A 27,884-nucleotide genomic window follows, 5' to 3' on the forward strand; every position below is an offset into this window, starting at 1 on the left:
GTAACTTGTGGTCCTGGTGGGCGAGTGTTAGATACCAACACAGCTCAGACTGGTCTCGGCAGTCGAATTGCACGGCGTATCCCTGCGCTCGCAGAGCGTCACGAGTATTCCTGAGCAGCACCAAGGAGTTGCGCTTGATTGAATGTTTACGGAGTCGGATCCGGTCCAGATTCCAGGATGTGCGGGCGGGATGCGATAGATACACCGTCTTGCGCTCTATCTGCGGGAGACAGCGCGCGAGTGCCGCTGGCGACAGAGGTAACAGGTCAGCCCAATTTCCATGGATTTGTTCGTCCCGAATCCTATGCCAAGCAAGATTGCCCGCTTCCAGGAAGTCTATACCTGATTGAGGTGGTATGTGACACAATCTCCCGAGAAGGTGGCCAGGATAGAGGCTGTGCTCGCAGCCAAGGATCGCAAGATACCAGTGGGCAGCCTCTGAGCGTTTGATGTAGCGAGTCTCGAAGAACGGTGCGATCGAAGGCAGATAAGCGGGGACGGGTAAGACATACAGCTGTGTGCGGATGCCATGTGGGGTGTGGGTGTAGTCAAGCGGGGAGTCAAATGGGAACTGCAGGCGGCGAACAACCTGCTCGTGTGGAATGTATTTGATGCCGTCACTACATCCCACAAAGTCAAGGGGATCGGCGGCGAAAAAGGACAGTCTTTCCTGGCTGTCAGTGTAGCCTGCTCTCTTGTCGGATCTCGCAGTGTACCCCTTGCCTGCTTTAAGCGGTTCGCACTTCAGATCTCTCTCCGCTTCAGTGCAGTTAGCTTCCATCTCCCGGTAGAGATCCATGTTCTCAAGGACGTATCCCCAAGAGAAGAGGCTCTGGTCCGGATTTCGCCGCATGACCTCCTCCTGCAAGCGTCGGAATGCCCGTCTGCCTTCACCATAGAGGGTGGGCATATTGATATCGAAGAACCCTATGAGCGAGTACGCCCGGTCCTCAATCCTCTCGGTCTCCCTCCTGGCCGCCCAAGAGAAACGCTGAGCGACTGAGAAGTCCTCAAGCGGCTTGAGGTGCAACAACGCCTCGTAGGTGATTCCGGTGATCTCCTCGACTACGTCGGCCAGCTCGTGCTTCGACCCGATGAGCTGCCAGTCCGCGGAGTAGAAGTCCACGTCGACAGGTGCGATGAGCTCCTGGAGCGTCCACCCGCGCGTGAACCACCGGCTCTGTTGGAAATCCGATGCCCGATTGCTGTACTTGGTGACAGGGGGGACGTCTGCGAGGTACGCGATGCACATGAGCGATTGTCCGTACCACGTGAACATCGTGTTGATCGCTTCGGAGAGCTCGGAGCTGCTCTTCTGGTCGATGCAACACGAGTCGATCCAGATGTAGTGGTAGCCCGCCTTGCGTGCGACCGCACATGCGTTCTTGATCTTCGGTGCGAGGTCCGGATCGTCCCAAATGCTGTCAGGATATCTCCGCACACGACTCCCGGGAGAAGGTGTCGGAGGGGCAGGAGCAGGGGTCGGAGGGGCAAGAGAAGGGGCAGGAGGGGCAGGAGGAGCCGGAGGGGCTGGGGAGGACTCTTCGACAGGGGAGGCTACGATGTCGCGGACGACAATACGAGCGAGAACGGGTTCTCGAGTACTTGTAGTTGACGGCGGATCGGATTGAGGGACATCCCCTAACAGCTCGATGAGGCGCGCTATGGGACCTATGACCAGACGTAGGGACTGTAGCAGCTTATTCCACAGACCGCTCAGGCGCGACCACCTGACATCGGCGGGGGAAACATCTGCTACAGAGACGTCTTGTCCCCCTGAGCCAATACGACCAGCGAGTAGCGCCGTATGCTCGTTCGGAGGTGCAGCAGAAGGAGGAGCGGGTACCGCCGATAGGGGGGCGGTGGAGGCCCTGGGTACGGAAGGGGTGGCAGAAGATGAACTGGCTGCAGGTACAGCGGTGGACGGCGGCGGCGGCGGCGGCGGCGGCGGTTTGCTAGTGCGAACGCCTTTCTGAGTAGGGGGCGAGGGCTCTGGAGTGTATCGCGCCTGAATCCTCCTTAGCTGTTCGTAAGTCTGCTCGCCGTTCTTGTGGTCCCAGGTGTGCGACAAGATGGCATAGTCCGTCTTCGCGGGATCGATCCGTTCGAATAATAGGGTTTCGGTGTTGAGGACACGCATACTATGGAGCCTTCACAAGATTTACCCTAGGGAAGATATCGTTGACGTCAATGGAGCAGAGCTGAGCAAAATATTCATCTACGAACGGACGAATGTGGTCGTTGAGGCGAATGGACCGGCGGGATAGCGAGGTAGAGGGGAAGGACGACGAGAGGGGGACGCGCAAGAGGTTGTCTAGATGCGGTAGCACGTATGGCATTGTGGGACGACCTTTAGAGGGTTCACGAGCAAGGCAGCTTCCCTACACGAGGTTGTTGCAGTCAGAACTTCGCTTATCATGGGACTCACTTTGCTACATCGGTCGCATAAATGATGAGAGCCAACGCCCGCTCTGATCTTCCTTGATTGGCGTACGCACGGATTGAATTGACCTTGGGAACAAATTTGACCTGCTGGCAAGAACTGTTCCCAGAGACGCAAACAAAGAAGATAAGAGTAATCTGAGACGCCTCAGCAGACAGGTCTACCTTCGGCGTTGGATCAGACATGTAGTCGAGAAAAAAACATACGGCTCACAACAGCAACGATGTCGTCATGTTATGGTCGGTCTCGAGTCGGAGCAGGGTTCATAGTTGGGAGACTTCAACCGTACCCATCCACAGGGCGTCAGAGTTACCTTTATGGGACTAGCAGCAGGACAGGCAATTCGGCTGGTCGCCTACGATAGACGCCTTGAAGAAACTGGTGACCTTATGAATACATTCAAGGCGCTGCAAGAATAGGGCCTCGGGAAGTACGATATTAGCGCATATTCGACATGCAGGCGCAACCGCGGGCACAATTGATGGAGTCAAACACGAGACGTGTTGCGTCAGAGCTTCGATCCGATAGTGCCCATCCTGACCACACTGCCGCCGTCTACAGCAATCGTCGCGCCGTTGATGAACGACCCCGCCCTGCTCGCAAGGAACACAGACGCGCCCGCGACGTCTTCCGGCGAGCCGATCCGCCCGAGCGGGATACTCGCCCGGATGATCTCGCCCTGCTCCCGCAACGTCTGCGCCATCACTGCCGACGAGCACCGCGTCAGGTGAATGCAACTCAGAGGGAGAGAGGGGGGAAAGACACACTTTTGCTTTGGAAGGGCCCGCACGCGAGCGTGTTGCTCGTGATGCCCTCGTGCCCGAGCCGGCCGGCCAGGTTCCGGCTGAGGTGGTGCAGCGCGGCTTTGCTCGCCGAGTACGCGTACGTCTCGTGGTTGGGCACGACCAGGCCCTCGACCGAGCCGATCTGCGAGAGAGGAGTGTGAGGGGAGTATCTCGAGATCTAGATGTGATCGGGGATAGGCCACATACGTTGATGATCCGCGCGGGGTCGCGCCACGCGCCATTCTCCTGCCCACCTTGCTCAGCCGCGGCGCGCAGGAGAGGGAGGAGCTTCTGGGTAAGGTTGAAGACGCGTTGCAGGTTCAGGGTGAGGAGCTTCGTCCACGCAGAGTCCTACCGAACGACGGGGCGGGTGTCAGCTGCGCGCTCAGTCGAGTACGAGAGGAGATGCCGACGGGAGGGAGAGACGCACGGGGTAGTCGTCGATGGTCTCGCCCCACGCCGCGCCCGCATTGTTCACGAGGACATGCAGCGCCTTCTCCCTCTTGCTGAGCTCCGCGACGAGGTAGTCGACTTGCTCGAGCTTCTGCATGTCGGCAGGAATTGAAACGCACTGGCCGGGACCGAGCTCGTTCAACTCCTTCTCGGTCGCAGCGCAGTCTTTCGCAGATCGCGAGGAGATGTAGACCTAATACAGGTCGCGGGTAAGCACCACATCATAGGAGTTGGCCGTTGTGCCTCGCATTTGAACGAATGCAGAAGGCACGGAGAGGACGACGTACCTTTGCGCCATTCCTAACAAACCCTGTCGCGATCTAGTGGTCAAAAAGCAAGCGGCACAGTGAGTAAGAAAAGGCGACATCCAGCTCCTGGCCCTGAAATGCTATGACGACACGCACCATCTTGCCGATTCCACGGCTTCCTCCTGTGACAAGCACAACCTTGCCCGTGACACCGAACAAATTGTTCACTTGGAATGACGCCATGCTAGCCTTGAGCAAGACCAAGAAGATATGGGAGGAGAAGACCAGAGGGGTGCACTAGGATGTCTGGGGGAACTCGGAGAGCATGATGGCCGGCAGTTGCAACTTATGTGCGGGGTGCGGGGAGGGCGGCGTCTGAGATCTTCCGTCTGGGGTAGCGTCCGGCCCGGGTCCCATGTATTGCCGGAGCACTGAGGCTGGGCATAACGCAGCGCCAGAGGGGCGTCAGGCAGTAAAGCGTTCGCTTCGTTTGCTCAAAAATATAGCAGCTAACAAGGCGAAGCAAACTTATACACGGGCGGTGGGTGCACCTCTGAGTAGGTGCTTCCTCATCCGATATCTAAGGGTTCACGTAGTACGTGGTGCGAAGACCTGAGTTCCAGATTAGCGATAGCCGATCATTTAGACCGATCGCTACATTCTAGCGGAAGTCGGAGAGGTGCCCGTCGCGCTGCTTTAGACTCAGTCATTCCGGCCAACGACCGATTGGATGCACGATGGGACTTGATTGAGGTCAGATACCAAGGACTCGGCCCCAAAGAACAGTGCCAATTTATCATAACCTATGAGAGCGTAGCCCTAGGATCATGCGTTGGGAACGAACATGTCCTACGCTCAGATTGTTTACGTCGAGGCCTATACAGGTCGCTGTTAGGAAGGATTGTCGAATCGCGTGGGTAGAACAATAGGTATCGCCCGATCTGGCAGAGCCACGCCAGCAGACATACAAGAGCGAACAAGCCAGTTGCGGAGTTCTTGGTACTCAATGCGCTGGCCTGAAAATTTGTTATAAGTGGGGTCTGCAGGCGGCACGTAGCGCGAAAGCCGTAGGGACGTGACGTACTGGGTGAAGGCCATATCATCATCATGAACTCGACGCATGGCGCAAATGCCTTGGCGACCGTCAATGCGACTAGCAGCGTCGGATCCGCCTCCCAGAGCGACAGAGCTCTGTTCCAGACATCTTAGGTATCGGCCTCTCATGAAGTAGAGGACATACATACCGAGTCATCTGGGACATGTACCAGTACATCATGAAGCATCGTCGGGTGTAATTATTCGACGAAGGAGCGCAGTCTTTCATTGATTGCATGACATGCTGTGCGCTTCCGAGGGCGTGGTTCACTATGTCTCAGTGTGAGTACTGACACAAGAGTCGAATCTACTCGGTAGACTCACTCCAACGTTCGGCTTTCTCTCTGTAGAAATACAGGCCTGAGGCGCTGATTGAATTTGGAGCCATCGTCAGGAACCTACCACGGGACGAAAGCAAAATAGTCACTGACATTTTCGCCTCAGGGATATACTTCCTGAACTCATGCGAGACGACCATCCGCGTGCTACGAGCCCCAGACTACATCAGCCCCTCAACTCGTGCATCCAGCAGTACGGCAAGACTGACTTGAAGAGCATCTCAAGGAGCTGCGTCTTGAACCCCGACCCCGGGGTACATGAATGTCGACCAATACACTCCTCCACGTGATCGAGTTCGAGCCACGCGCTCATCGCGTACGCCGCGCGGTCCGAACTCGACAAACTCGGGTCTCCGCGCTGGCGCATGGCGCTGTGCCAGAGGAACTGCACGCGCATGTACAGCGCCCACACTGACTCTTTCGAGAACGGCAACGCGGTCGTCCCCGGGGGGACCAGGCTCTCCCCAGGGAACAGGAGCGCATACTACAAATCCGGCAAGACGCTCAGTACGACCGAGACACGTCAAACGCAACGCGCAACACACTCACGTTCGCCGCATCCTGGATCCACAGATGCTTGGGGGCCTGGTCCGTCCCCGCCGCCGCGTGCGAGCTGTATGTGATGGCCAATGTGATGGCTGACCAGACGAGCCGCCTGCACTCCTCCTTCTGCATCTCGCCCTCGCCCGCGCTCTCCGGCCACATCGGCATGCATGTCCAGGCGGGCGTTAGGGTGGCGGATATCGGCCAGGTGGTACCCAGAGAGTAAGAAGAGCACCCGCAACCCCGTTGTGCCTCGTTTGCCATGGGCGTTTGGGGAGGTAGGGGAGAGTAGTCTGAGGTAACCTCATGTAAAGCACGAGGAGTGGATGTAGGAATCCCATGTTCGAATGTCGCCGGAGGAGCAGTGAAACTGTTCGGAAGATCACTCGTGGAGACGACAACCGGGACCTGTCCTGGCAAAAACACGGAGGTGCGTGGATCCATCACGTCCAGAATGGTCAGCGACAAACTTCGAATCAACGAGTCAAGCATGTCGAACGCAGATCGACCGCGCGCCGCGGTATTTGCAGGGTGTCCTTGGAGCTCGAACATTGCGAATAGCTGTGCACGTACCGCGGAGACACTACAGTCAGCGATCAGGGGTTTGCGCGCAGAACATAGTCAGAGCCGCACCCATGCTGCCTGCACGAGTCCGAGGTCAATCCACCCCGCAGTCAAACTCGCGTCGAACATCGCATGTGCGCGGTCGAGCAGCTGCAATGCCTTCTCTCGACCCTTGGCACCCATCTCGAGCTCCGAGCTCTGGAAGAAAGTCGACATCGCCAGGGCGCCGTAAATGAGGCTCGGTTGCACCGCCTGTCGATGAATTGGGTGTCGCAGGCTTGCGAAGAAGCGGGGGATGTTTACGAAGGATAGCCAATGCAAGGAAGTCTTGAATAGGGATCGTAGATCCGCAAAGATGGCCTGCATCGCGCTGTCGCGGATATCCGCTGTTATGACGCTGCCTGCTGGCACACCGGAGTGGTGCGTGAGGAGCGCATCCCACCAGGTCTCGCGGATGAACCGTACTCCAGGCGGTGTCCAGACTGATGTGTACCCCTGCGACTTGTCGAGCTCTTCCTCCTCCATTCGCCCCGTTATTACTTGGGTTGAGGCAGACTGTCCTCGGTGTACCGCCGGGGGGCGGGATGTATCCTGGACGAGTAATGCTACGGGTGTTCGAGCGGAGACCGTAGAGGTCTCCTGAGTAGCATCCCGAGCAGGTTGTGCATTGACGGCTCTCTTCTCTTTTCGTGGCCCTTTCCCCTCGCCCTCAAATCTGGAACGAGTCGTACGCGTCTTCTTCAGCTCGAAGGCTGCTGCGAGACGCGAGCCGGGAGCGCGATCCCTCCCGCGTCTTCGAGGGGCGGCATCATACGAGCACGGTCCCGCTGCAGGGTAGGAGCGCTTCAAGCAGTTGTTGCATTCCGGTTTCACGCCGTCGCAGCGACGTTTGCGCTTGCGACTAGAGAGATGGATTGAAACGGAAGAGAGAAGAGGAAGTAAGGCATCAGTATCAGTCAAGTCCATTTGCTTCTGACCTGACACGACGGGAAAAGCGCCTGTTCTCGGAATAGGAAACAGTGTTTAAACAGGTCTGACGAGTTGATGTCCCGCGAGTGTGCCCTGGGTGTTCGAGGGAACGGAGAACGATACGTTTCCTGGCTGGATTCCGAACACAATCAACAGGCTACATGTGACCAGATTTGCAGCAAAAGTTCATGGCAACAGGCGGGAGCGTGGCAAAGCAAGAATATTTCCGAATGAGAGTGGCACAGTGTTTCAAAGACTGGGTATGTTCAAAGAAATATGATGTTCCCTCAGGAGTCTCGGAGGAGGGAAACTTGTTAGAGCACCCCGGCGTCTCACGTTCAAGTTCCAATGCTTCGGAACTCTTCGAGAACGTTATGTGTCTTTGCAGTCTCTTTGAGCGTTTCTGGTCTTCGGGAACACCACGCCACTCTACTGTAATACAGAAATATTCGTACTTTGTCAAGTTTTCGGCCTGTATCCGTAAAAGTTCCCCCTCTCTTGATACACAGACCCTCTTTCCTGATCCTAGGAAACATTTTGTTCCCCACTCCCCCGAACACCGAGGGAACATTCGCGGAACATCAGCCTCTCAGACGTGTTTTTTTTCACGCCGTTTCCCTACTCGAGACACAGGCGTCTCGTCGATCGTGTGGCCAGACTTGAGAGGACATGTGGTTGGAGACTCACCACTGTACGCAGGCCAGGCAGACACGCGCGCGAGGCCTTCCTTCAGCTGTCAAGGCCTGGTCAGCCGATAGCTGCACCTTGCCTTTCTTGCCAGTGGAGTCAGGAGAGACCGTTGGACTAGAGGAAGACGACTCTGCCCGACCGCTAGGACTTGCCGAAGCGAGGACGGGGGAACCTGAACCGGCGGGGACAAGAAAGTAAGGTGCCTCGGCAGACATCAGAGGGGTAGAAGGACATATGAGCAAAATGAAATGAGGCTGGCAAGAGAGACGAGTGCGTTACACGACATGGAGTAGAGCACCGCCAACAGGAGAAACGTATCTGCGCAGGTTGTCGCTGTCAATGGCGATCCCGGCGTTGCCGTAATCTCACGGCGTCTGTAGACTGTAGCTGGCTCTTGTCCATCTCGTTTGGACCAAGTTGGTGTCGATCGACACTATGTACAACTATTTCACTGCTAAAATTTTCATCCTTCCCTCAATCCATCCGTCCGAGAGGCTCTCCTTCATGTCACGCGTGGGTCTGTATCATCTCCACGGATAAGAATACACCTTGCGGTATGAGATCGAACAGCTGGATGCGAGTCGACCGTGGGTCCACAGCTCCTCAACGGAGTCGGCTTGTTAGACCTCAGATTGCTCGTAGGTCCTGTACCGCTTCAGCAACCTCACCTATATCTACGCAACTCCAGATTGGATAGTGTATTTAGCTACGGAAACGCTCCAAAGCGCAGTAAACAGCGCAACACGATCGCGAGTGCTGATTGTGCCGTACGTTGACCGTATGTTGCATGGCAAGAATTTCAAGGGAATCCTCTGGTTGCTTCGATGCTGGCGAGCGAGCGACGCCCACTCATGGACCATAGGACAGATTCATCGTTTGCTTAGTGAAGTCTGGGCTGCGACTCCTCCTGCAGAACATGACTGAGCTTTTTGCGAAACTGAAGTGCGACACGCTATGCGACCGGTAGTTTACTTATTCAGGTAATGGTATAAGAGGGATGGAGGCAGTTGGATGACCAAGAAGGGAGTGGGAGACGGCCTGCCGAGCCGGAGCGCGCGTCCAAGCAGCTTTTCTCGACCACTATTTCAGAACCATGCTCCCATACATCATGGCATCCACTACCGGCATTTCTCCCAGCTTCCCGTCCTCTCTGTCTGCCCACCACTATGGTCTCTGGCACGGCCGCCAAGACGCACCTGAATAGTAGAAGAGAATCCGCGGCCCCGTCGACCACAGAGACGCTCTCCGCTCCGACAACACCAGTAGTCGGCTCGAAGGAGAAGGATGCCTCAAATCACACCGCTGCGGATGAGGAGTGGAAGGACTTTGGGTTCCTGCCAATACCAATACGCGTACGCTATGACCCTGAAAGCCCAGCACATTTCGGGCTGTTGATGAATGTAATATTTGGGATTGCGAGCACGTTCAGTACGTAGTCTGTCTTCCACGCTCAATTGCCTGAGCTGACGAGCAGACAGTCGTCAGCAATCTATATTACTGCCAACCTCTTCTCAGTGAGTGTCCTTGACCTCCTTCGGATGTTCGGTTCGCGTCCGTCTAGAATAGCCTTTGCGCTCTCAATCTCGCCCCGGCACTCGGCTCAAAGCAACGACTGACATACACTTACAGTCCAATTCTCAATATCGTTCGGAGTAACATATTCTGAAGTAGCAAACATACCCACGCTAGTACAAGCCGGGTGAGTCCAGCAGCCTTCCACTCTGGCGTGAAGCGTCTGATGTACGACCCGTTCAGATACGCTATCGGTCTACTATTCATCACCCCTCTTGGGGACCTCGTCAGGAGAAGACCGCTGATTATGATCCTCACATTCATCACTGCGAGTCTCCCGATTGGTCTCGCAATCACGAAGAGCCTTGTCGCCTTCGAGATTCTCTCATTTTTCGTCGGCGTGTGCTCCGTTGTCCCGCAAATCCTCATGCCACTCGCGGCCGACCTAGCTCCGCCAGAACGCCGCGCCTCCGCACTTTCAATCGTCCTCTCAGGTCTCCTCCTAGGTGTTCTGGTTGCGCGAGTGCTCGCGGGCGTCGTCGCGCAATTTGTCACCTGGCGCGTCGTTTACTATATCGCGATCGGCGTGCAGTACGGCATTCTACTGGTGCTGTACTGGATGCTGCCCGACTACCCCGCAAAGAACAAGGGAGCGACCTACTTCGGGATCTTGTACAGCATGGCGAAGTTCGCGGTCACCGAACCGCTGCTCGTGCAGGCCATACTGATCAGCATCCCGTCGAGCGCGACCTTCACGAACTGGTGGGTTACCCTCACCTTCCTCCTCGGCGGTCCCCCGTACAACTACTCGACGTGAGTGTTCGCCCCTCTAATGCGCGGAGTATCGATCACACTCACTCATCATGCACTTTTGCGTTAGGGTGGTGATTGGCCTCTTCGGCGTAGTAGGCATCGTCGGTGTCGCGATGGCGCCCCTCATCGGGCGCACGATCGACGGGCTCGTTCCCTGGTCTGCGACGCTCTTCGCGATGATCATGCTCCTCATCACATTCTCGATCCAGACGGCCGCGGTCGGCCTGAACGTCGCCGTCGTCGTGATCGTGTGCATCGGGCTTGACGTCTTCCGGCAGACGCAGCAGGTGTCGCTCACGACCGCCGTGCTGGGCCTCGACGCGTCCGCGCGCTCGCGGCTCAACGCCGTCCTCATCCTCTCGGTACGCATCCCTGCCCCTCCGTCCCTTGTGCATGCGCGTGGAATACTGACGTACATATGCGCGCGTGTAGCTGTTCATCGGGCAAGTGATGGGCACGGCCGTCGGCTCGAAGGTGTTCACGGAGCACGGGTGGCGCCCCGACGCGTCGCTCAACCTCGCCTGGACGGGCTTCACGTTCTTCATCCTCTTCCTCCGCGGGCCGCACTGCCCGCGCTATACGTGGTTCGGCTGGCAGGGCGGCTTCGAGCTCCGCAAGAGCCATGTCCTCGCACGGCAGCAGGCCGAGCGAGAAGCGGCGGCGGCTGCGACGACGGAGAAGCAAAGTGCTGCGGCCGGAAATGGAGAGGTGGAAGGCGCCGTGGGCGAGGTCGTGGAGGAGGCGAGGGATGAGAAGGTTCGTGTGCGGTCAAGACATGAGGAAGATTGGCCAGAAAAGCCGGCGGGGGAGAAGGAGGGCGCGGATATGGTTTGATGATCTCGGGTATCTCACCCGTTACGATCTGGCACGCATTCTCGGATATGATTAGAGTAGCATCCATTCACGTTCTATAGACTTGGCATAGACTCGACATGCGACATTCACATAAGATTCATGGACAGATGCGAGACAGCTGATGCGAGACAACCGTCATGAGCAAGGCACGATACAATCCGTTCTGCATGCCCGCCCATGTCAATTCGACGCTTCAGCTCGCCAGCGTCGCAATCGGTCTCTGATCCCTGTGTCAAGAGTAATGAGCAACCTTGTGGGCAACTTGGCTTGCTATGTGGATGAATGTGTCCCACACGATCCAGGCTTGCTGTCAGATTACCCGACTCATCGAAACCCGTACTTGGGCTTCCTGTCAACGTTCTTCGGCATTGACCAATACTTTTCCGCCTCCGGGATATTACAACATGCCCGCATCTGAAACGCGCACAGTCTCTCCTCGTCCGAATGCAGGTACTCTACCGAGTCTACAAATGCGGACAACGAAGAGATCGAATGGGAGAACAGCGTATGACTCTCCTCGTCGTCGATTGCTTGTCGAGGAGTTGGTAGAAGAAGCGAGACAGGGGGTGACCTGCGTGAAGCGTGTAGCCGCCATAGAGACGAGGTCGGAAAAGGGGAAGGCATCGTAGGCTACGCTCATTTGCAAGCCAAGTACGCGGAGCTCGGGACATACAATCGGGTTGGTTCCGAGTCGGGTCAGCGTCACGCAGGTTTTTCCCAGCAGCGTGAGGGTCTTGTCCTCTTCTTGATAGCTTCGAGGTGACAGGAGCAGAAAGTCCTTGAGGTGGATGAAATGGGGGAGGATGTGAGATCCAAGGAGGGAACTTGCAAGCCGGTCCCTGAGGTAGAGGTGTAGAACCTGGATTTGGGAGTATGGGAGCGCCGTGTGCGATAGCCCTACCCATCTGACCCATTTGTAAACGCTTCCTGCGTTGATCAGGAACCCAGATATCATTTGAGAATTGTCCTCCGTCTAGTTGACCAAGGCTAAATTCTGGAACAGAGGGAGCGGTGGGATGTGGAGCGACTCCGGGTTTACCCAGAGGTCGCATACTGTCCAGGAATCGTTGATGGAAAGCAGAGCACTTGGCGGCAAGGTCAGATGCTCTAGTAGATAGAAAGCAATCTCGATGTGGCATCCATTGAGTGTGAGGGATCGGATATATTTCAGGACCCCGGAAGGGAGCGGCTCTTCCGACAGCCACGTCAACGACGTCGATGGTGTCAGAGTCAAGTTGATATGCTCCAGCATCGGTGCGCCTATCATCAAGTTGAGGAGAGGCCCCAATGTGGATCCACTGATTTCGACAAGGGAGGAAGATATGAGAAGATGCGTTAGATGTGGGAAAGAGTCTGTGGGCAAGGAGATGAGTCGGGAACGTGCAGAATCGAGTGCGAGTGCCTTGAATTGCGCATTGGGGACGCTTCGCAGGATCCCTTCAGTGATTTCTTCCCCACTGGCTTCTCCCTGCAGGGCTATCACTAGACATTCAATTTGTGGGGTAGGTAAGCTCAGTCGCGGAGCAATATCGTTGAGAGATGGCGAAGAGTTCCACTGGCCACACGTGACGTATAAGGCTCGGATGCGAGCACCGCAGTCGTTCAGCAGCCCAAGCTTCGGACCGACCCCTGGCTTGTCCACGGAAATGCGAAAGACAAGAGGTGGCCATGGAGAACGTCGCAGAAAGGTGTCCACTGAACACTGCGACTTGTCCAGGTCGATATGGCTCCAGAATGCCGCGCATCCCCCCGCCGCCATATCGCGCCACAATCGACAAACGTGCATGAGGACGAAAATGGCCCGAGGGTCGAAGAATCTTCCAGAGCCAGAGAGATATGAGAGTGAAGGTGGTCCACCGAGGAAAGTGATGACGTGCTTGTAAATCGTAGCAAGGAGCTCTGCGGGCAACCGATTGACAGGAACCAGTCAACCAGCGTGTTAGAGTACAGGTGCACTTTCCGAAGCATCCCTTGCAACCGGTGGTCAACTGCTATAGTCTACATGATCGCTGATTTGAGTTTCACTGTTGACAGTTGTATTCTTGGCACTCCTACCTCGCTGCGACTGTGTCCAAGATGTGAAGTCAGTCGCCCACGAATTACGAGTCGAGAGTTGAGGGGTATCATGATCCTTACCTGAGACCGCATAGATATCGTTCGAGCGATGATTCGAGCTCTGTTATCGACCGCGCGATAGAGAGAGACGTAGCTTTCCGGGGACTATGAGTGCAGTCGTCTGTGGTGGAAGCTAATTGGGCTGGATGCCACAGACGCAGCAGTAGGCACTGCGCAGTTGAACCTCAAATTGCCGCCGGCTTAGAGGTTCGTGACACACTTACGTCACACCGCTCGTTGAGCAGTCCCTGTCTGGGCTTATTCGTATGAATGACACAAGCACAATCTACAGTAATACAAGAAGTTGAACAGGATTACATGCATTTCCGCGAGGCTAAGCGTCCGTCGCGCCATTCTTGTCTCTCCACGAGGTGTATGATCGAACCACCTCAGGTGTAATCTGCTTCTTGATGTTCCTCGCTGCCTCCAAGAATGCCGACTGGGGGACCTGCTCGCGCGTTAGAATAGTCAGTATCTATAGCTAAGGCGATGACAATGAACCGATGCCCACAAAAGGAGCGTCAATGTCCGCCTTCATGGTCAACAGCGCCGCTTCCTGGCACAACGCGGTCATCTCAGCGCCAGAACATCCCTCGGTCTACGTAGACGAGAGGTTACAGTGAAAAGCTCTCTTATGCACCAGCAACGCACGGGGGCGCACCATCTTTGCGATCTGCCTTAGATCCAGATCGGCTTCCACTCTCATCTTTTGAGTGCGAATGCGGAGAATCTCTACGCGTCCCTCGAGATCAGGAGGTCCAACATAGAGAACGCGATCCAACCTTCCTGGGCGCATCAATGCCGCGTCCTGAACATGATTTGTAAGCCGTTGACATCCAACAAACCAAACTGGACCCACGATGACATCTGGTCGATTTGTTGCCGCGACAATCGTGACGCCAACGAGCTCTTGCACCCCGTCCATCTCGTTGAGGAGACTAGTCAGAACACCTTCGTGGGCGCCGCCGCTCGAGTCTGACACGGAACGGGAAGCCGCCAGTGCATCAATCTCATCCTACGTCGCTTGGCTTGAGCATGAACCGGTTGCTATGTGGGTGAAGATGCACCTACAAAGAATATGAGGGATGGTGCAGCGGCCCGTGCCTTCCGGAAAATGTCCCGCACTGCGCGTTCAGACTCTCCGACGTATTTGTTGAGCAGCTAGGTGCATTGGAGTTCATCATATGTTGAAACGAGTCACATGAATATGAGATCTTACTTCTGGGCCTTTGACTGCGAGGAAGTTGACTCCACTCTCCGTCGCACATGCCCTCACTAGTAGCGTCTTGCTGCATCCGGGCGGACCGTACAACAGCACACCACGGGGTGCACGCACCCCGAGTCGAGCGAAAGCCTCTGGGTGCAACAATGGCCACTCCACGCACTCTCGCAGTTTTTGAATAGTTTGTGCTTGGCCACCGATATCCGAGTATCGGACTGGGACAGTATCCAGGAAAAGAGAACGGAGTGCCGACGGGCGTACGCTTGGGAGTGCGATGAGAAGGTCGGTGACCGCTAGCTGGGGGGTCGTGTCGGCGGACGGCTGGGATGCGAGCCAACGCTTGATCGCGAAGGTACCTGCTTCGCGGACAACTGCGCTCAAGTCGGCACCAACGTAACCGTGGGCTTTCGATGCCACAGACCGGAGGTCTTCTTCGGTGATGGCGTGGGGCGCTTTGGATAGGAGCACCTTAAGGATAGAGAACCTCGCTTCGGCGTCGGGTATGCCTGCAAGCCCGTGAGTATGCGGAGGAAAGGCGGACGCATCGAGGAGAAAGCTGACCGATTTCTATCTCCCTGTCAAAGCGTCCGGGACGTCGCAGCGCAGGATCGATGGCGTTCGGACGATTCGTCGTTGCGACGACGACGACTTTGCCTTGAGAGCCATCCTTGCCCTCGTCCATGCCGTCCATTAGCGTGAGCAGCTGGGCGACGACACGTTTTTCGACCTCTCCCCCAGGCCCATCTTCGCGTTGAGGACAGAGCGCGTCAACTTCGTCGAGCACAACAATACACGAGCTATGTGAACGAGCCTCTGCAAAGACGTCGCGAATCTTTGCTTCGGTCTCACCGTGATACGCGGAAGAAAGCTCAGGTCCATTGACGATGAGGACGGCGGACCCAGTTGAGGCCGCTATCGCGCGGGAGAGGTGGGTTTTTCCTGTGCCCGGGGGTCCGTGTAACAGAATGCCTCTGGGGGGCTTGAGCCCTGCCGTGACAACCCGGAGGTCGTACGATGCGGAGACAAGAAGCAGGGCAATTACCGGGAGAAGCAGAAGTAGAAAAGCACCAGTAGAATCAGGATCATGGCATGGGAATACGATATATGATGGTGGAGGATCGAAGTGTCAGGTCATGCGGATGTGGCACAGAGGAATGCGAGGTACAGACCGAATTGGCGGAAGAGTTCAGGGCGGGTAAGAGGGATCTCTATTAGGTCCCGAATTTGCGCTATTTGTTTGTCGAGACCTCCCACAGCTGAGTAGGCATCCTTCTCCACCCCGCGTTCGACAGCATTCATAGAGTCCTGGATACGTAACGCATGAACATGAGTTGAGAAGAACTTCATTGAGCCGAATGATTGCGTTCTATATCGAAACATACTTTACTGATGCCGGAATGTGATTCTTCTCCGGTCTTTGAACTCTCTGTGTCAAGGATAACTGCTGTTTCCCAGCCGACTGTCCACAGTTTCGGCGGTGTATCGCACAGCGATAACGACTGAATGTCGTCCGCTATATCAGGCGGCTGTTCTGCTTCATGGTTGGTTGATACGGACGACACAGAGAATCGGCGGGTTTGACCCTCGTACAGGACATCAATAGTTTGCGTTGGTGTGAGGTATCCGAGATCAACTAGAACGCAAACCAATCAGTCCCGGTGTTAGAAATAGTATACAGGCGGGAATAGATTGGATGAGCACTCACTAAGTGCTTCTCGAATGAGCAATGTAAGCCAGTTCCGTCGTGAACTCTTTCGAGCCTCAGCAGTTCTAATGAATTCCTTCGAAGAGCTTATTGAACTGGTTTGTTCTCCGGAAACTTCCTTCACTCGTATAACTTGCGCAGGTTTCGCGTGCCGAAGGGACGGGATACTTGGTGGTACCTTTGGAGCGTCCAAAGAGAACAAATTGACCTTCGATCCTTGCGAGACCCGTGCGGTCAACAGCAATGGCGGAGAGACGAAGATAGCTGACAATACAAAGTCGGAGTTGAGCATGAGGACCTTGTCCTGAAAGAATCCCACGTCGCGCTCATGTGGTACAGGGTCAGATGTACCTACAATCCTGTGATAGCTCTGATGAAGGCCATGCGACACCAACAGCAAAATTCTGTCGAGAATAGTAAGCTCAATCAGTTGGCTCGTGCTTGATTTGCAGGACATTCGAGCACGACAAAGCGAGAGAAAAACGCCGGATTTGTACCTTAGGAGATTCCGCGGATGATATTGCGATTACTTCGCCAGCGTATATCTTAGCTTGCTTCAAAATGTCACTGTTGATAACGATTCGTCGGGATGCACGGGATATTGGTTCAGCGGGACTAGAGACGTCGACGGTAAATTTCCTGCCAGAGAAATTAGCCATACTCTCTATTCGCTGTGGAGTGTATCAGACAAAAGACCCAGTACGCATCGTAGACAGCATTTGGAACTGATATTCTCACCGAAGGGATCTGGCTAGCGGAGCCTATCGAGTTCCTGATGGGTGCTGATTTTTGTTCCGGGGAAGGATGGGAGCAGAATTGGGGCTTCGGTCAACATATACAAGCCGGGCTTACAGAGCCAAGTATTATCGTACATTCAGTCAGAAAATTGCTAGGAGCACTCCAGTTGCCGGAGAGGACCCACCGGAGGTCGATGGTCGTCGTGGCTCGAAGCAGAGCTGTTGAAGATCGGGCTAATTTGCGAATTTGGTAATGTAGACGCCTGAGTGGGGTAGCGTCATGGGCGCTCCTTGAGCCTGTACCCTTTGGTGCTACTCGGTGCTCGTACTCTCTTGCCACGCTCCTAGTAGCTGATACTATCGCCCTGGGGACACTATAAAAGCTCAAAAAAGATACACGCCTATAGTTGATGACTTCATGCGCTGGAATATCTGCTCAAAGACTTCCCTATTGCTGGCGTTTCACGTCGCGACCGCGTTCGCACTGCATGAACAGTTCGACGAGGACTTGCACCTTCGGCCACTGCGCGATGGGAAGCTCTTATCGCGCTTCTCGTTTACAACTCTGCTGAAGGGCGCGACTCCCAGGGATCCACAACTGTTATCTGTTGACGACGAAGGTACGTGCTGAGTTCGCGTCCCTCACCTGCCCAAGTCCTCACTTCCTCGATAGCGCAGCACTACACCCTATTCCCCCTTGCACTCGGTCAAGTACTTCGCGAGCACGCGGTAACAGAGCTTCACTTAAGTCTCAATGCTGGAAGGTGGAACTACGAAGCTTGGGGATATCCGGACGAGCCGGGGGTTGGTACAGGTGCGGAGTTGTGGGCTTGGATGGGGGATAGTACTCAGACCTCGTGCGTCTACTCCTCTGTCATTCGATGCTCGACATCTTATTGTCTTGAAAGCGTTGATCAGCGATGGCAGGGTTTGCGCAACGCGCTTGCCGGCCTCTTCTGCGCGTCCCTCGGGCATCTGGATGAACAACGTACAACCTCGCCTTCCCTCACCTTCCAACCCGAAGGATCTCTCCCTAACTTCACATATCCTCATCGACTCCGGCATGCGACCCTCCCATCAGAACACGTCTGCACAGAGAACCTGACACCGTTCTTGAAGCTCCTACCCTGCAAGTCACTCTCCGGCATCGCTAGCCTGCTCAACCCCCATCGCATGTTTGATGCTGATTGGCATGGACTCGGGGTGCACGTGCGCTATCGTGAGGACGCGGGTGTGGAAGTACGCCTGACTTTCCAAGCTGTTTTCGACCCTGTCCGCTCGTCCAACGACAGGCGTCGAGGTGAGTAGAGAAAGTGCGTCCCGCTGTGAACGTTATCTTGGTGCTATCTGTGTGGAGGATATCATGCGCATGACGTGTTGTGTCCGCGTAGCGCGACATTGACCCCGCGGTTTGGCGCAGACGGGGGTGTAATTGATGAAGATGTGTCTTCTGCTGCCGTAAGATCTACTGCTACTGCAATTGCAGACAAAGCCATCCTGCATCCCATCCGCTTGCTATATGTTAAGCCCGCAATGGGCATATTCTCGCTCCCCGATCTGCTCGAAGTCCTTGGGAGCTTTACTGAACGCTTGCTCAGACTGGTCGCTTCGCTCGACATTTGACCGCAGTATCGAGAGGGCATGCCCCGTTGCTCACTCCAGCAAGGTCCGGGTGGAGCTCCCTCACGGACCATCCCCGTACTCGATCACGCCAGAGCCGACCGGCATTAGTGATAGCGTCGCGACATATGCTGTTGACGCTAGTAAGTGGCCTATGATGCTGGGCGCCTGTCATGGTAGGAGAGCTGACTGTATGAGTTACAGGCGATGAAGCGCTCGACGTCGCCTTACGGTGGCCCACCGAAGGCAGTTTCGAATATCGTGCGTACAGCCACGCCATAGCGCACGTACTAGCTGGATCTAATCCTCACATTCCGAAACCTTGCCGTCGCCCAGCAAATACGTCTAAGGTACCTCCTCTCACAGATGTCTCTGTGCGTCGAACCCTGAAGGGCACGAGCCAAGCCGAGGCCCAGCTTACATTAGTGATCACGAACAATTTACCTGTGCAAGTCAGCACTGGCTATCTCGAGACTATGCCGTGGCATCTCCAGTTCTACCTTCATACACTCAAGGCGTCCGTCAATGGCGCAGCACGTGGTGAGTCTATTATTGCAGACAGAGCGCGGGTTCGGGACACATACCAGTCTCTTGACCCTGTGTATTCATCTCGCGCACCTAAGACAGGATCTTGACTAACTATTATGACGCACTTGACTATAGATGACCTCGTGTCCATCCTGTCTTACATGCCTCCGGTCCCTCATTCCCGACCAGCGCTCCTACAGGCCGTCCTGACGCTGCCGCCCAGCAGCACGTTGCACCTCACGATGGACGTTTTGAAACCCTTCTTGCGATACACCGAACACCAGCCTGATGCTCAACGAGGCTGGGATCTACCTCCGGCGGTACTAGTACCCTTCGCTTTTGGCGAGACTGCCAGCCAGAACCACACTGTCTCTCAGCCTGCAGGGACAATTCAGGGTTCGCTTGTCCGGCCTCGACGGATCTATACCTCAATTTTGCTAGTCGACCTAGCCACTCCGGACTTCAGCATGCCATACAACGTCATAATCCTGAGCTGCACGCTGATTGCGCTCCTCTTCGGGAGCGTCTTCAACTGCCTCACGCGCAAAATCGCCATCGCCAGGGTCGGTCCAACGCCTACATCTGCAGCCAGACAGGAAGATCACACGCCTGCGCCGGAGCCTCAGGCACAGTGACCGCGACTCCTTCGATACCGCCGTCCCTGCTCTACGTACTTTTGTCCACGTAAATCGCGCTGGTGTCTGTACGGCCGGACGCCCTGATGCCGGCCATCTAATCTATTCACATCGACCGAACTCAACCGTGCCACCGGGCCCCTCTCGTCATCGCCCCGCTTGACAAAAAGACCAGCTGACTCGCGATCGCCCGAGCCACGCCCGCGCGCGGAAGCAAAGTGTGAGACTAGCCCTCTCTTGCCCGCGTTACTAGGATGCCCTCGGCTCCCCAGCGTTGCCGAGGAGCTGTGCGGCACGTTCGTTCGCGCGAGAGCCGCCGCGATCTATTGCTGTGAGTGCTTCTCGCGCTTCTTGTACTTCTGGCAGTCTTCTGCGCAAGGAGGTGTTTTGGAAGCCTGGTAGAGGGAAAGGCCTGGTATGTGTCATGCGGATATGTGCCACTTGTATTGCTGCTAGCAGGCCCGCTCGCTCGCCTGACCAATCATGGGACTCAAGGATTCCAGGGAAAGACCCGAAGCGCCCGCTAGCGTTGACATATGGGCCTTATGAGTGAACTGAAGTGAATCTGATGCCGCGGCGTAGCAGGTCTGTAATCTCGCCGAGAGTGGTATGGCCTCGATCGTTGTCCAGATCGCTGTTGTGTCGCCGGTGCGGGAGAAGGTGCCGCCATAGACCAAGCGCTGCCGAACACGAGTGTGGTCCAAGGCACGGAGTTACATACTTACTTGGAATGCTCGACAAGGCAACCTGTAAGTATGGGTCATCGGAGCGCGCGGGAAGGGACCCTAGCAGCAGTGCACCGCGGACGCAGGTGCGAGTGTTTGCGATTCACGGACTGCGATCTGTCCTAGACGTTTCTCCAAACTCGGGATGGCTGAACTCTACTATCACTCTGGGGGCACCGGTACCGGGGTCGGTCTCTGCGTGTCAGCATGAACTCTAGCTGATCGCTCCCCGGGTCTACGGCCTGCCTGCAGGCGTGCGTCGGCTGACAATGGGTGTCATTAGTCAAACTCTGTCCCGACATCTTCTGTCCGTCTTGTCATGCCTGGTTGCGCACGGATGACGCTATTTTACTGTCATCCAGGCGAACCTTGCACTATCGCTCTAAATCTACCTGCACAGTCGGTATCAGAACCGTGGAGCGCAGCTCGCCTACGGTAGGCGTATCGCGCGTAGACACCGCCAGCATGATCTGCGCGAAATCTCGTCTTTCTCGGACATCGATGGAGATGGCAGGACGCGCAGAGCGAGCGGGACCAGCGCGGGGCGCCGTCGCCCATCGACACTGTGTCGTGCGCGAGTCGTATCTGAGGCACCCCGAGCGTGCTAGCATAGGCTCTGGCGTACCACTGATTCTTCGCGTCGGCACTTTTATGCAAATTGTCGTGCTTCGATGCCGGACTCAGCACCGCGACCGAGAGATAGAGGAAGTCCGAAGAGGAAAGGAGGCGTATCTGCCTCCGCGCTGTTCCGACGGTGTGCACGCTGGTCAATTTGATCGCTAGATCCGAGCGGGCTCAGGCCTATCGATAGATAACCACGCTACAGACGAGTACACGGATGGGGGCGCCTGAGAGGGCACGCCTGTGTTCTTGCTTCCTTGTTTTCCATGGCTGACAGTGGATGATTTTGGGCGCGATGTGCCTACCTTCGAAACCGGCTTGCCTTTACAATAGCTCGGCATGCTGAGCCGCCACACCTCGTTTATGGAATTATTGGGCAACATTGAGACCACGAGCTTCAGTATGACGAGCAGGGGTGTGCGGCGATAACAATTCGAAGAGCCGCTTCTAGAGTCGATGCAAACCCGCTACACTCACCACTTGGACAGGATCAGTTCGGGAACAGTACCTGTAGATGGTCGCATGAAGACTGCTGACGTTCCCACAGGAGGTCTGTTTCTTTTGATTGAGAACGATGCCCCAGATTGCCCAAGCGTTTGATAGAACGCCGCGCATGCAGGGATGACGGGATGCGCGCCTACTGATCTATACCGTCGTGTTTCGGAAAATCTATTCGACGGGACACTCGCGACACAGCATTGCGTCTTCCGCTGGACTCTCGTCCCGCGCGCGTTGCGACGACGGCGTCATCGAAAGGCACGTTCTTCGTGATCGAGCAGCAGAACCGGGCGTGATGCATGTGTGAGCTGCATGAGCTTTTGCGTGCGCTCCTCCGAACGTGACGCCTTCCCGCGTTTTCCACTGCACATGGCAGGGTCCAGATCGCCCGTGCTGCAGTGTGCGGGTGGCGTGCGACGCGAGCACCGGGATGGGAAGCTGCAGCTCCGCACAAGACGAACGTTGGCGTGAACCTGCCTGGGCGGAACTTTGTTCTCTTCTCTGCACCCGCTTCGGATTCGACGAGACGAGGTGCGAGGGAGTGCATGACCTGGAGCTCTCATCTAATCAGAAGCCTGCCATCACTGTCCTAGGTTATCTATCTCGTCCCATATGCCTCCGTAATCTGACGGTGCTTCCTGTGGCTGCAGAGAACACGGCGTAGGCACACGTCACATGACGGGAAGTTTTCACGAAATGCGTCTGTCGGAGCGAGCGGGGGTCCCGCAGTAGTACTCTCGGTATGCTACTAGGCCGTGGCGCTAGGCGAGGCGAGGCATATGTATCTGGCAACGCGCACGGCTCGGACAGTTCTTCGTGGTTGCACAGGAAATCAGGGTCCGAGTCGGACAAGGACATCAGGAGCGAGTGGCCTGAATCTCACGATCTCAGCGCGTGCGCGTGCGTGCGCCTTCTTGGCGGAAATCTGAAGCCATGGCCCGCCGACTCGGATTCGGGGGAGCATGGGACGCGCTCGCGCTTGTTGACTAGCTGCTGGTATTTTTGTAGGGGAAGCCGGCGGGACGGAGGACAGGGAGAGTCATATGCGGACAGATAACTGCTCGGGTCGAGCGCTTCCTGTGTCCGCATAAAAGAACGGTGGCCACACATCAACGCGAACACCCGTTCGTGACTCACCCCACCCTGCTCTTTGTCTCGTCTGCCGCGTATAAAGCTTGCCTTTCCACCACCAGCACGTTCAACACCCTTGTCCCCTATTCCTATACGCAGCTTAGCACTGTCGATACCATCCATATCGTCATACTCCTCCTGCTATATAGCAGTCTCCTCGTAAGCAATCCTACTCAACACGCGTGAGCCAATCCACAACCACAAGCAGCATGTGTCAACGAATCGCGTAAGTGTCCTCATCGTTATGTACACCTCTCACGAGCGCAAACTCAATACCGTCCGCAGGGAAGGGACGCGGTGGTCCAAGTGTGGGGTAATATTGCTTCCGCACCACTCTGCCGTCCGCGCACGTTAGCTGAACAAATGCAAATGCTTCTGCAGCACTTCCAGCGTCACCTGGTCGTCGCCATCGTGGACTGCAACACGTACAAATGCGAGCGCAGCTACCTCCACCCAAAAGGTTGCCGGGACCCGGGATGCATCAAGGTACGTCTACATTGGCTCGGCGACTCGGGGCGGTGACGTTGCAGTCGGAGGCGGCGGTAGGCGAAGCGTGGCCTGTCCTCGCGGACGTTGTCGTCGTGGTCCGAGGCGAGGACGGAGTGGCGACAAACGCTAGCGCGTTCGTTTAGCCGCCTCACGTGCCCAGTCCCTGCCCGACGCGATCAGATCGGGAACAGCTCGCTGACGTCTTTGCTCTCTTTTCCGCTCTCCCTTCCGCTGCTCGCGCTCCGACCGTGCAGAACTTTGGGCCCGACATTCAAAAGGACGTCGACACCGTCAAGGACGACTGTTTCCAATGCCGCGCCGCCGCCGCGCGCAAGGTTCCTGCATGATGCTCGCCACGGGCGTAATCATTAACGCGCGCGACGGCGCCCCGATACCGCTGTCGTAAATATCCCCATCCGCTGCGGATGCCATGGACCTCCTGAATACCACCTCGCAAGGATGCGGTCGGCGGAAAATCTTTGCGGCTTGTCTTTCAAACGCGCGCAGGACGCGCCACCCCGTCGTCGCTCCTCCGAACCCCCCAATGACCCCTCAGTGCTCTTCACCTCCATATTCCCCACCTTCTTCCCGCCTGCCTCTAGGAGTCCATGGCCCTCGTCTCTATACGACCTCGAACGATCGCATCCGCCTACGCCTCCGTTTCCAGTCTCCTGCACGGACACGCATGCGTACCTGTAGCTAATCGCCTATTGTTGTCGCTGTCTGCTGCATTCCTGTTCGCCGCTCTTCTATCTTCGTCTATCGCAAGCTTCTTGAGTCTCTCTGCACATATATGTACACTCCATCTGTATGATTAGTCGCACCGTTCGTCGCATACCATCCCATACCACTGTGTCCATGATCCCCACGCAACCGAATACAGTCCTCTGTCGGCTCCACTGCCATCTGACCTTGCCCCCCTTCTCGCTGTTGCGAGCGTTCTCGTGGCCTGCGGCGCATATGTCGACCGTTATTGTCATCGGTCGTGACACACCCCGAGACATATTGTTCCGTTCCGGACCCACGAGTGCAGAGCTTTACCCGGTGGTCATCCCCGCGTCCGTACCATGGTACGATGGGTCTCCGGCACTGCAACGTCGTCATCATCGTCGGCTTTGGGCAACACGTCCCGCGCCTGACCTCCAGCTAAGAAAACCCCTAGCCACATCGCCCCCCGAATGATGCAACCCCGCCAGGCGGACTGTGTACGGCGGTCAGCAGACCAGCGACCGCAAAGCGGTGCCGTAAACGCTGCATGCGGCGCCGCTGTAACAGCCGTCGCCGCTTCGCGAGCTTCGTTCCGGCAGTGGTCGGGACGTCGCGGGTCTTCCGTTGCGCTACGTGAGTTCTTCGATCGGTTGCGCGCTGACGAGCGCAGATGAACGTCAATAATCTGAGCCATTCCGTGGCGGCTGATTTCGCCATACATCTTGAGTTCATTCGCATTACAGCGGCGGCCTCGCACCTGCCACTGATTCGCGCCCCAAACATGGCCGTCAGCCGACCTCATCTGCCCGCATACATCGCAGGCTGGCACGGACCCCGGAATTGAAACGAGTGTCCATTGACAACGGTGAGGCCCACTCAAACTCGGGTCCGTGAGACCATAGAATCAGAATGAGGCATCAGACCGTCGACGTCGACAACGATTGGCCGTTGGTTGGCAAGCGCATCATGCACCGTGCTGCTAGGATCAGTGCATTCATCGAAGGTGCCATTGAGGACATGGCGCCTTGGTACTATAACTCGTTCGAAGCTCAGCGCCCATTACCGGTGGTTGGTGAGAAGAGCGCTGGGCTCGGGCCATGCCCGACGGGAATGCGTGTTCGCCGTACGCGCAAGGGTCTTCGTGGAGAGCCTCAGAAGAATAGATCGGTATCTCGACACTCGACTCGAGGGGAACAGCGTATAGGCATACATGCGACCTGAGGAAGTGCACGGGGCTGCGATCGGCCACAAAGTTTCTTGAGGTAGGCAGACACGAGTCGCTGATAGCGCGACCGGCAGCCACGGTTGATGCGATATGGTGACACGCCGTAGGAGTTCGCCTGTCAAGAAGGTGAGCCGAAAGAGAAGAGCACAGTGATAATTCCCTGGTTCCGGGACATTGCGCTACTATGGCCGTAGTAAGCCTTCGGACATGGCCCTCAGGATGTAGGCTGTAGCTATGCGTGACGCTTGCTCATGCCTTGATAACAACTTGGAAGCAGGGATACGTTGGTTTTCGTCCATCTTGAAGAGCGATTGCACAAGCCTCCGCCATCGCTCGGCTAGACAACTGGCTTACCGCGACGGGAAGTCGTTAATCTCAGCGTCTCCTAGACATGCTTCCGTCGGAGATACGCATGAGGGGCCTTGCAGGCGACATTCAGAGGACACCGAAGCTCGGCCTCCGCGTTCTTTTCGTATCCGGCAGCCAACTTGCCGTCTGAGACGAAACCTGCCGGTACGTCACGATAAACGATAACGATAACCCAGGGACAAGCGAGCGAGGATGGAAAGTGTACTTACTTGTACGCTGAGGACGTCATCAGGGCACACGACACAGACCGCTTGGAGGTCGAGAAGCGGCACAGCTCCTTGTATGGACACAGAATGGCATCCGATGCACCACCTAATTGGGTGCAGCCCACTGCTGAGGGATATCTAGGTCAGATTGGCCCATCCGATTGCCATCTGCGCCGCGATGAATGTAATCTGTGTGTGATCTCACTATATCGCCGTTCTTCGGGGGGTAGAAGGTGGACACTGGGCATCTCGAAGCCTTGAGGACAGATGTGATGCGGGTCCGATGCGGAGAGAAACGGGTCGGCAGAGGAAGGAGACAGGAGACGCACGCGAATGTTCGCGTAGATGAGCCATCGAGCAGGGGACCCTGCCGGAGACGCCTCGGACGTCTTCCTTGCGCGTTATGAACGTCGAGAACCCTAGGGCCCGGCGTTCTGACTGGCATTCGCGTGAGGTGCCTTGCGGTAGTCTCCACACCCATGGGACGGCAATTGGTCGTTGCTGCGTGATTCGTCAGTGGGACGTAACGAGCACGTAAGGGATACATGCTCACTGAAAGGACTCCGTGCGATCGACACGCGGCTGGGCACGCGCGAGCTGAGAAGGATACGTGCTTGTAGGACTACACAGTAGGCCTTGTGCTGCGGCGATTTACGAAACAAGACATACTTTGCCAATGGGTGAGTTAGCAGTGATTCAGCGGTACATGAGGCCTAAGGATCCATGAGAGATACACCGCTTCTCGTGTTGAGAAAACTCATAGAATCCTCCGTTTAGTGCATGTTGCCTTGCATCCCTCAGTAGGATATCATCGTGCGGTCTTGAACGACGTTCACTGCGATGGTAAGCTTGATGCCCCTTTAGTTCCTAGGTGACAGTAAGACATTCCATACGCCGATGGCAGATCGTCCATAGTCACCCATTGATCTTGACAAGCATCAACATACCTAGAAGTTTGGTGGTGAGGGAGGCCCAGATATTCGCTTCCGGCGCAACACCCTCTTGAGCCTGCTTGCTTACAGAGTAGAAAATATTATCGTGTTCGAGTATGCCGTGTAGTACGACAAGGCAACGGCTCTAATGTGTTGCGCTGGTAGCACTCGAGAGGTCGCCGACAGCCCGAGTTTGCTGCTTAAAGATGAGGCTTAAGCTTGAAGCTTGAAGCCTGAGCTCCAACTTGAAGCTGGTCCCGCGGCGATGCATGGATTTGACCACAAGAGTCGGCCCTGTCAGGCCAAAGGAAAGTTCGGGGGGGGGGAGGCACTGGGGCGCTGGAAGGCAAACGTTAAACCCCAGTGCCTGATTCCGCCTGGCAAGATGAAGAACGATGAAGAACGAGCGGCGGGCGAATGCGTCACAGCGCGATCCAGTCCGGTCCCCAGGCTATACTAGCGCTCACGGAGAAAGAGGCGCCCTTCTTGTTCACATATTCATTCAATTCTTGTGTCGCTAACGACAAAGGCTTAGTACTTGCGTGCTTTGTGTGAATTCGTACAGCTATCTGTTGAACCCGGGGGGCGAAGGCCTCTCCCACGGTGTCGCGGCGACTAGGCGCGTGGACTCGGGTCGACGTTCGGCGACGACCCCGTAGGCGAGCGGCGAGGAGCCGAAAGGGGAGAAGAGAGGGTAAGAGGGATAAACGTATCAGAAAACTCGACGGGGCAGAGCGGCGGTCGGCACGAAGGCACAAGACCGACGAAAGCTAGTCTTCACGCAACCAGCGACAGACTAGTCCCAATGACCAAGTTATACATTAGCAATCGGAGGGAGATACAACGCTATGGTCACTCACCTAGTCCCAATGACCAAGAGGTCGAGATGGGGACTAGGGAGTGCCTAAGGGGGTCCTTATATACTAGAAGGGCTGCTTAGCAACCAAAGACAAGGCGCGAGAGCGAGGCAGTGAAGATGACAAAGGGAGAACAAAGGGCGGGAAGGAAAAGGCAAAGGCATGGTGATCACGGGAACGTAGCATGCGGGTGTGGGAACGTATCTGCAGTGTCCAAACTGGGATGGGCTAAGAAAGGAAATGGTCCGAAAAT

At 56.1% G+C, this 27,884-nt stretch overlaps 7 protein-coding genes across 7 annotated transcripts; 3 read left to right on the forward strand and 4 right to left on the reverse strand.

Moving 5' to 3' along the window:
- Positions 1–814: 814 nt before the first annotated feature.
- Positions 815–2,140, reverse strand: DICSQDRAFT_25429 (HET-domain-containing protein; the record flags this gene model as incomplete). The annotated part of the gene is made up of 2 exons (XM_007369340.1): positions 815–1,390; positions 1,967–2,140. Coding segments are annotated over 2 exons (750 nt in total), but the record flags the coding sequence as incomplete, so codon positions are not given.
- A 682-nt stretch (positions 2,141–2,822) lies between these two features.
- On the reverse strand, positions 2,823–4,255 carry DICSQDRAFT_139947 (NAD(P)-binding protein). Its single transcript, XM_007369341.1, has 6 exons — positions 4,086–4,255; positions 3,969–4,001; positions 3,659–3,874; positions 3,436–3,579; positions 3,211–3,370; positions 2,823–3,148 (listed from the first exon to the last, which is right to left on the reverse strand). Exons 1-6 carry the CDS (start codon positions 4,170–4,172, stop codon positions 2,952–2,954), a joined length of 837 nt encoding a protein of 278 aa, XP_007369403.1. The 5' UTR covers positions 4,173–4,255; the 3' UTR covers positions 2,823–2,951.
- A 461-nt stretch (positions 4,256–4,716) lies between these two features.
- Positions 4,717–8,346, reverse strand: DICSQDRAFT_157117 (uncharacterized protein; the record flags this gene model as incomplete). The annotated part of the gene is made up of 9 exons (XM_007369342.1): positions 4,717–4,945; positions 5,014–5,120; positions 5,174–5,294; positions 5,349–5,392; positions 5,456–5,509; positions 5,572–5,846; positions 5,912–6,466; positions 6,539–7,370; positions 8,126–8,346. The coding sequence occupies 9 exons, from the start codon at positions 8,341–8,343 to the stop codon at positions 4,821–4,823; spliced, it is 2,331 nt and encodes a 776-aa protein (XP_007369404.1). The 3' UTR covers positions 4,717–4,820.
- Positions 8,347–9,214: 868 nt separating this feature from the next.
- On the forward strand, positions 9,215–12,164 carry DICSQDRAFT_157119 (uncharacterized protein; the record flags this gene model as incomplete). The annotated part of the gene is made up of 7 exons (XM_007369343.1): positions 9,215–9,556; positions 9,607–9,642; positions 9,758–9,827; positions 9,884–10,453; positions 10,521–10,815; positions 10,886–11,077; positions 12,141–12,164. Exons 1-7 carry the CDS (start codon positions 9,295–9,297, stop codon positions 12,162–12,164), a joined length of 1,449 nt encoding a protein of 482 aa, XP_007369405.1. The 5' UTR covers positions 9,215–9,294.
- Positions 12,165–13,664: 1,500 nt separating this feature from the next.
- Positions 13,665–17,112, reverse strand: DICSQDRAFT_91648 (AAA family ATPase). The gene is made up of 13 exons (XM_007369344.1): positions 17,089–17,112; positions 16,848–17,021; positions 16,706–16,754; positions 16,351–16,614; positions 16,028–16,278; positions 15,815–15,950; positions 15,207–15,632; positions 14,643–15,151; positions 14,495–14,584; positions 14,283–14,438; positions 14,085–14,231; positions 13,935–14,021; positions 13,665–13,871 (listed from the first exon to the last, which is right to left on the reverse strand). Exons 2-13 carry the CDS (start codon positions 17,007–17,009, stop codon positions 13,758–13,760), a joined length of 2,391 nt encoding a protein of 796 aa, XP_007369406.1. The 5' UTR covers positions 17,010–17,021; positions 17,089–17,112; the 3' UTR covers positions 13,665–13,757.
- A 322-nt stretch (positions 17,113–17,434) lies between these two features.
- On the forward strand, positions 17,435–19,957 carry DICSQDRAFT_111142 (Gpi16 subunit GPI transamidase component). The gene is made up of 7 exons (XM_007369345.1): positions 17,435–17,707; positions 17,761–17,944; positions 17,996–18,387; positions 18,686–18,850; positions 18,912–18,968; positions 19,044–19,247; positions 19,371–19,957. The coding sequence occupies exons 1-7, from the start codon at positions 17,506–17,508 to the stop codon at positions 19,868–19,870; spliced, it is 1,704 nt and encodes a 567-aa protein (XP_007369407.1). The 5' UTR covers positions 17,435–17,505; the 3' UTR covers positions 19,871–19,957.
- A 2,891-nt stretch (positions 19,958–22,848) lies between these two features.
- DICSQDRAFT_139953 (uncharacterized protein) lies at positions 22,849–24,251 on the forward strand. The gene is made up of 4 exons (XM_007369346.1): positions 22,849–23,071; positions 23,131–23,158; positions 23,227–23,331; positions 23,589–24,251. The coding sequence occupies exons 1-4, from the start codon at positions 23,055–23,057 to the stop codon at positions 23,679–23,681; spliced, it is 243 nt and encodes an 80-aa protein (XP_007369408.1). The 5' UTR covers positions 22,849–23,054; the 3' UTR covers positions 23,682–24,251.
- The last annotated feature ends 3,633 nt before the right edge of the window (positions 24,252–27,884 follow it).

Source organism: Dichomitus squalens, assembly GCF_000275845.1.
Source record: "Dichomitus squalens LYAD-421 SS1 unplaced genomic scaffold DICSQscaffold_47, whole genome shotgun sequence".
NCBI classification, from domain to species: domain Eukaryota; kingdom Fungi; phylum Basidiomycota; class Agaricomycetes; order Polyporales; family Polyporaceae; genus Dichomitus; species Dichomitus squalens.

What these genes read in the sequence shown, in the direction of transcription:
- DICSQDRAFT_111142 (XM_007369345.1), top strand. Translation starts at nt 17,506, where the DNA reads ATGCGCTGGAATATCTGCTCAAAGACTTCCCTATTGCTGGCGTTTCAC. An exon ending in CGAAGGCAGTTTCGAATATC is followed by an intron (nt 18,969 to 19,043) that starts GTGCGTACAGCC and finishes GCCGTCGCCCAG; the next exon opens with CAAATACGTCTAAGGTACCT. An exon ending in CGTCAATGGCGCAGCACGTG is followed by an intron (nt 19,248 to 19,370) that starts GTGAGTCTATTA and finishes ACTTGACTATAG; the next exon opens with ATGACCTCGTGTCCATCCTG.
- DICSQDRAFT_139953 (XM_007369346.1), top strand. An exon ending in CGCGGTGGTCCAAGTGTGGG is followed by an intron (nt 23,159 to 23,226) that starts GTAATATTGCTT and finishes ATGCTTCTGCAG; the next exon opens with CACTTCCAGCGTCACCTGGT. An exon ending in GGGACCCGGGATGCATCAAG is followed by an intron (nt 23,332 to 23,588) that starts GTACGTCTACAT and finishes CCGACCGTGCAG; the next exon opens with AACTTTGGGCCCGACATTCA.
- DICSQDRAFT_91648 (XM_007369344.1), bottom strand. Translation starts at nt 17,009, where the DNA reads ATGGCTAATTTCTCTGGCAGGAAATTTACCGTCGACGTCTCTAGTCCC. An exon ending in CAAATCGACCAGATGTCATC is followed by an intron (nt 14,232 to 14,282) that starts GTGGGTCCAGTT and finishes AATCATGTTCAG; the next exon opens with GACGCGGCATTGATGCGCCC. An exon ending in CGGACATTGACGCTCCTTTT is followed by an intron (nt 13,872 to 13,934) that starts GTGGGCATCGGT and finishes ACGCGCGAGCAG; the next exon opens with GTCCCCCAGTCGGCATTCTT.
- DICSQDRAFT_139947 (XM_007369341.1), bottom strand. Translation starts at nt 4,172, where the DNA reads ATGGCGTCATTCCAAGTGAACAATTTGTTCGGTGTCACGGGCAAGGTT. An exon ending in AGACCATCGACGACTACCCC is followed by an intron (nt 3,580 to 3,658) that starts GTGCGTCTCTCC and finishes GTCGTTCGGTAG; the next exon opens with GACTCTGCGTGGACGAAGCT. An exon ending in ACCCCGCGCGGATCATCAAC is followed by an intron (nt 3,371 to 3,435) that starts GTATGTGGCCTA and finishes CCTCTCTCGCAG; the next exon opens with ATCGGCTCGGTCGAGGGCCT.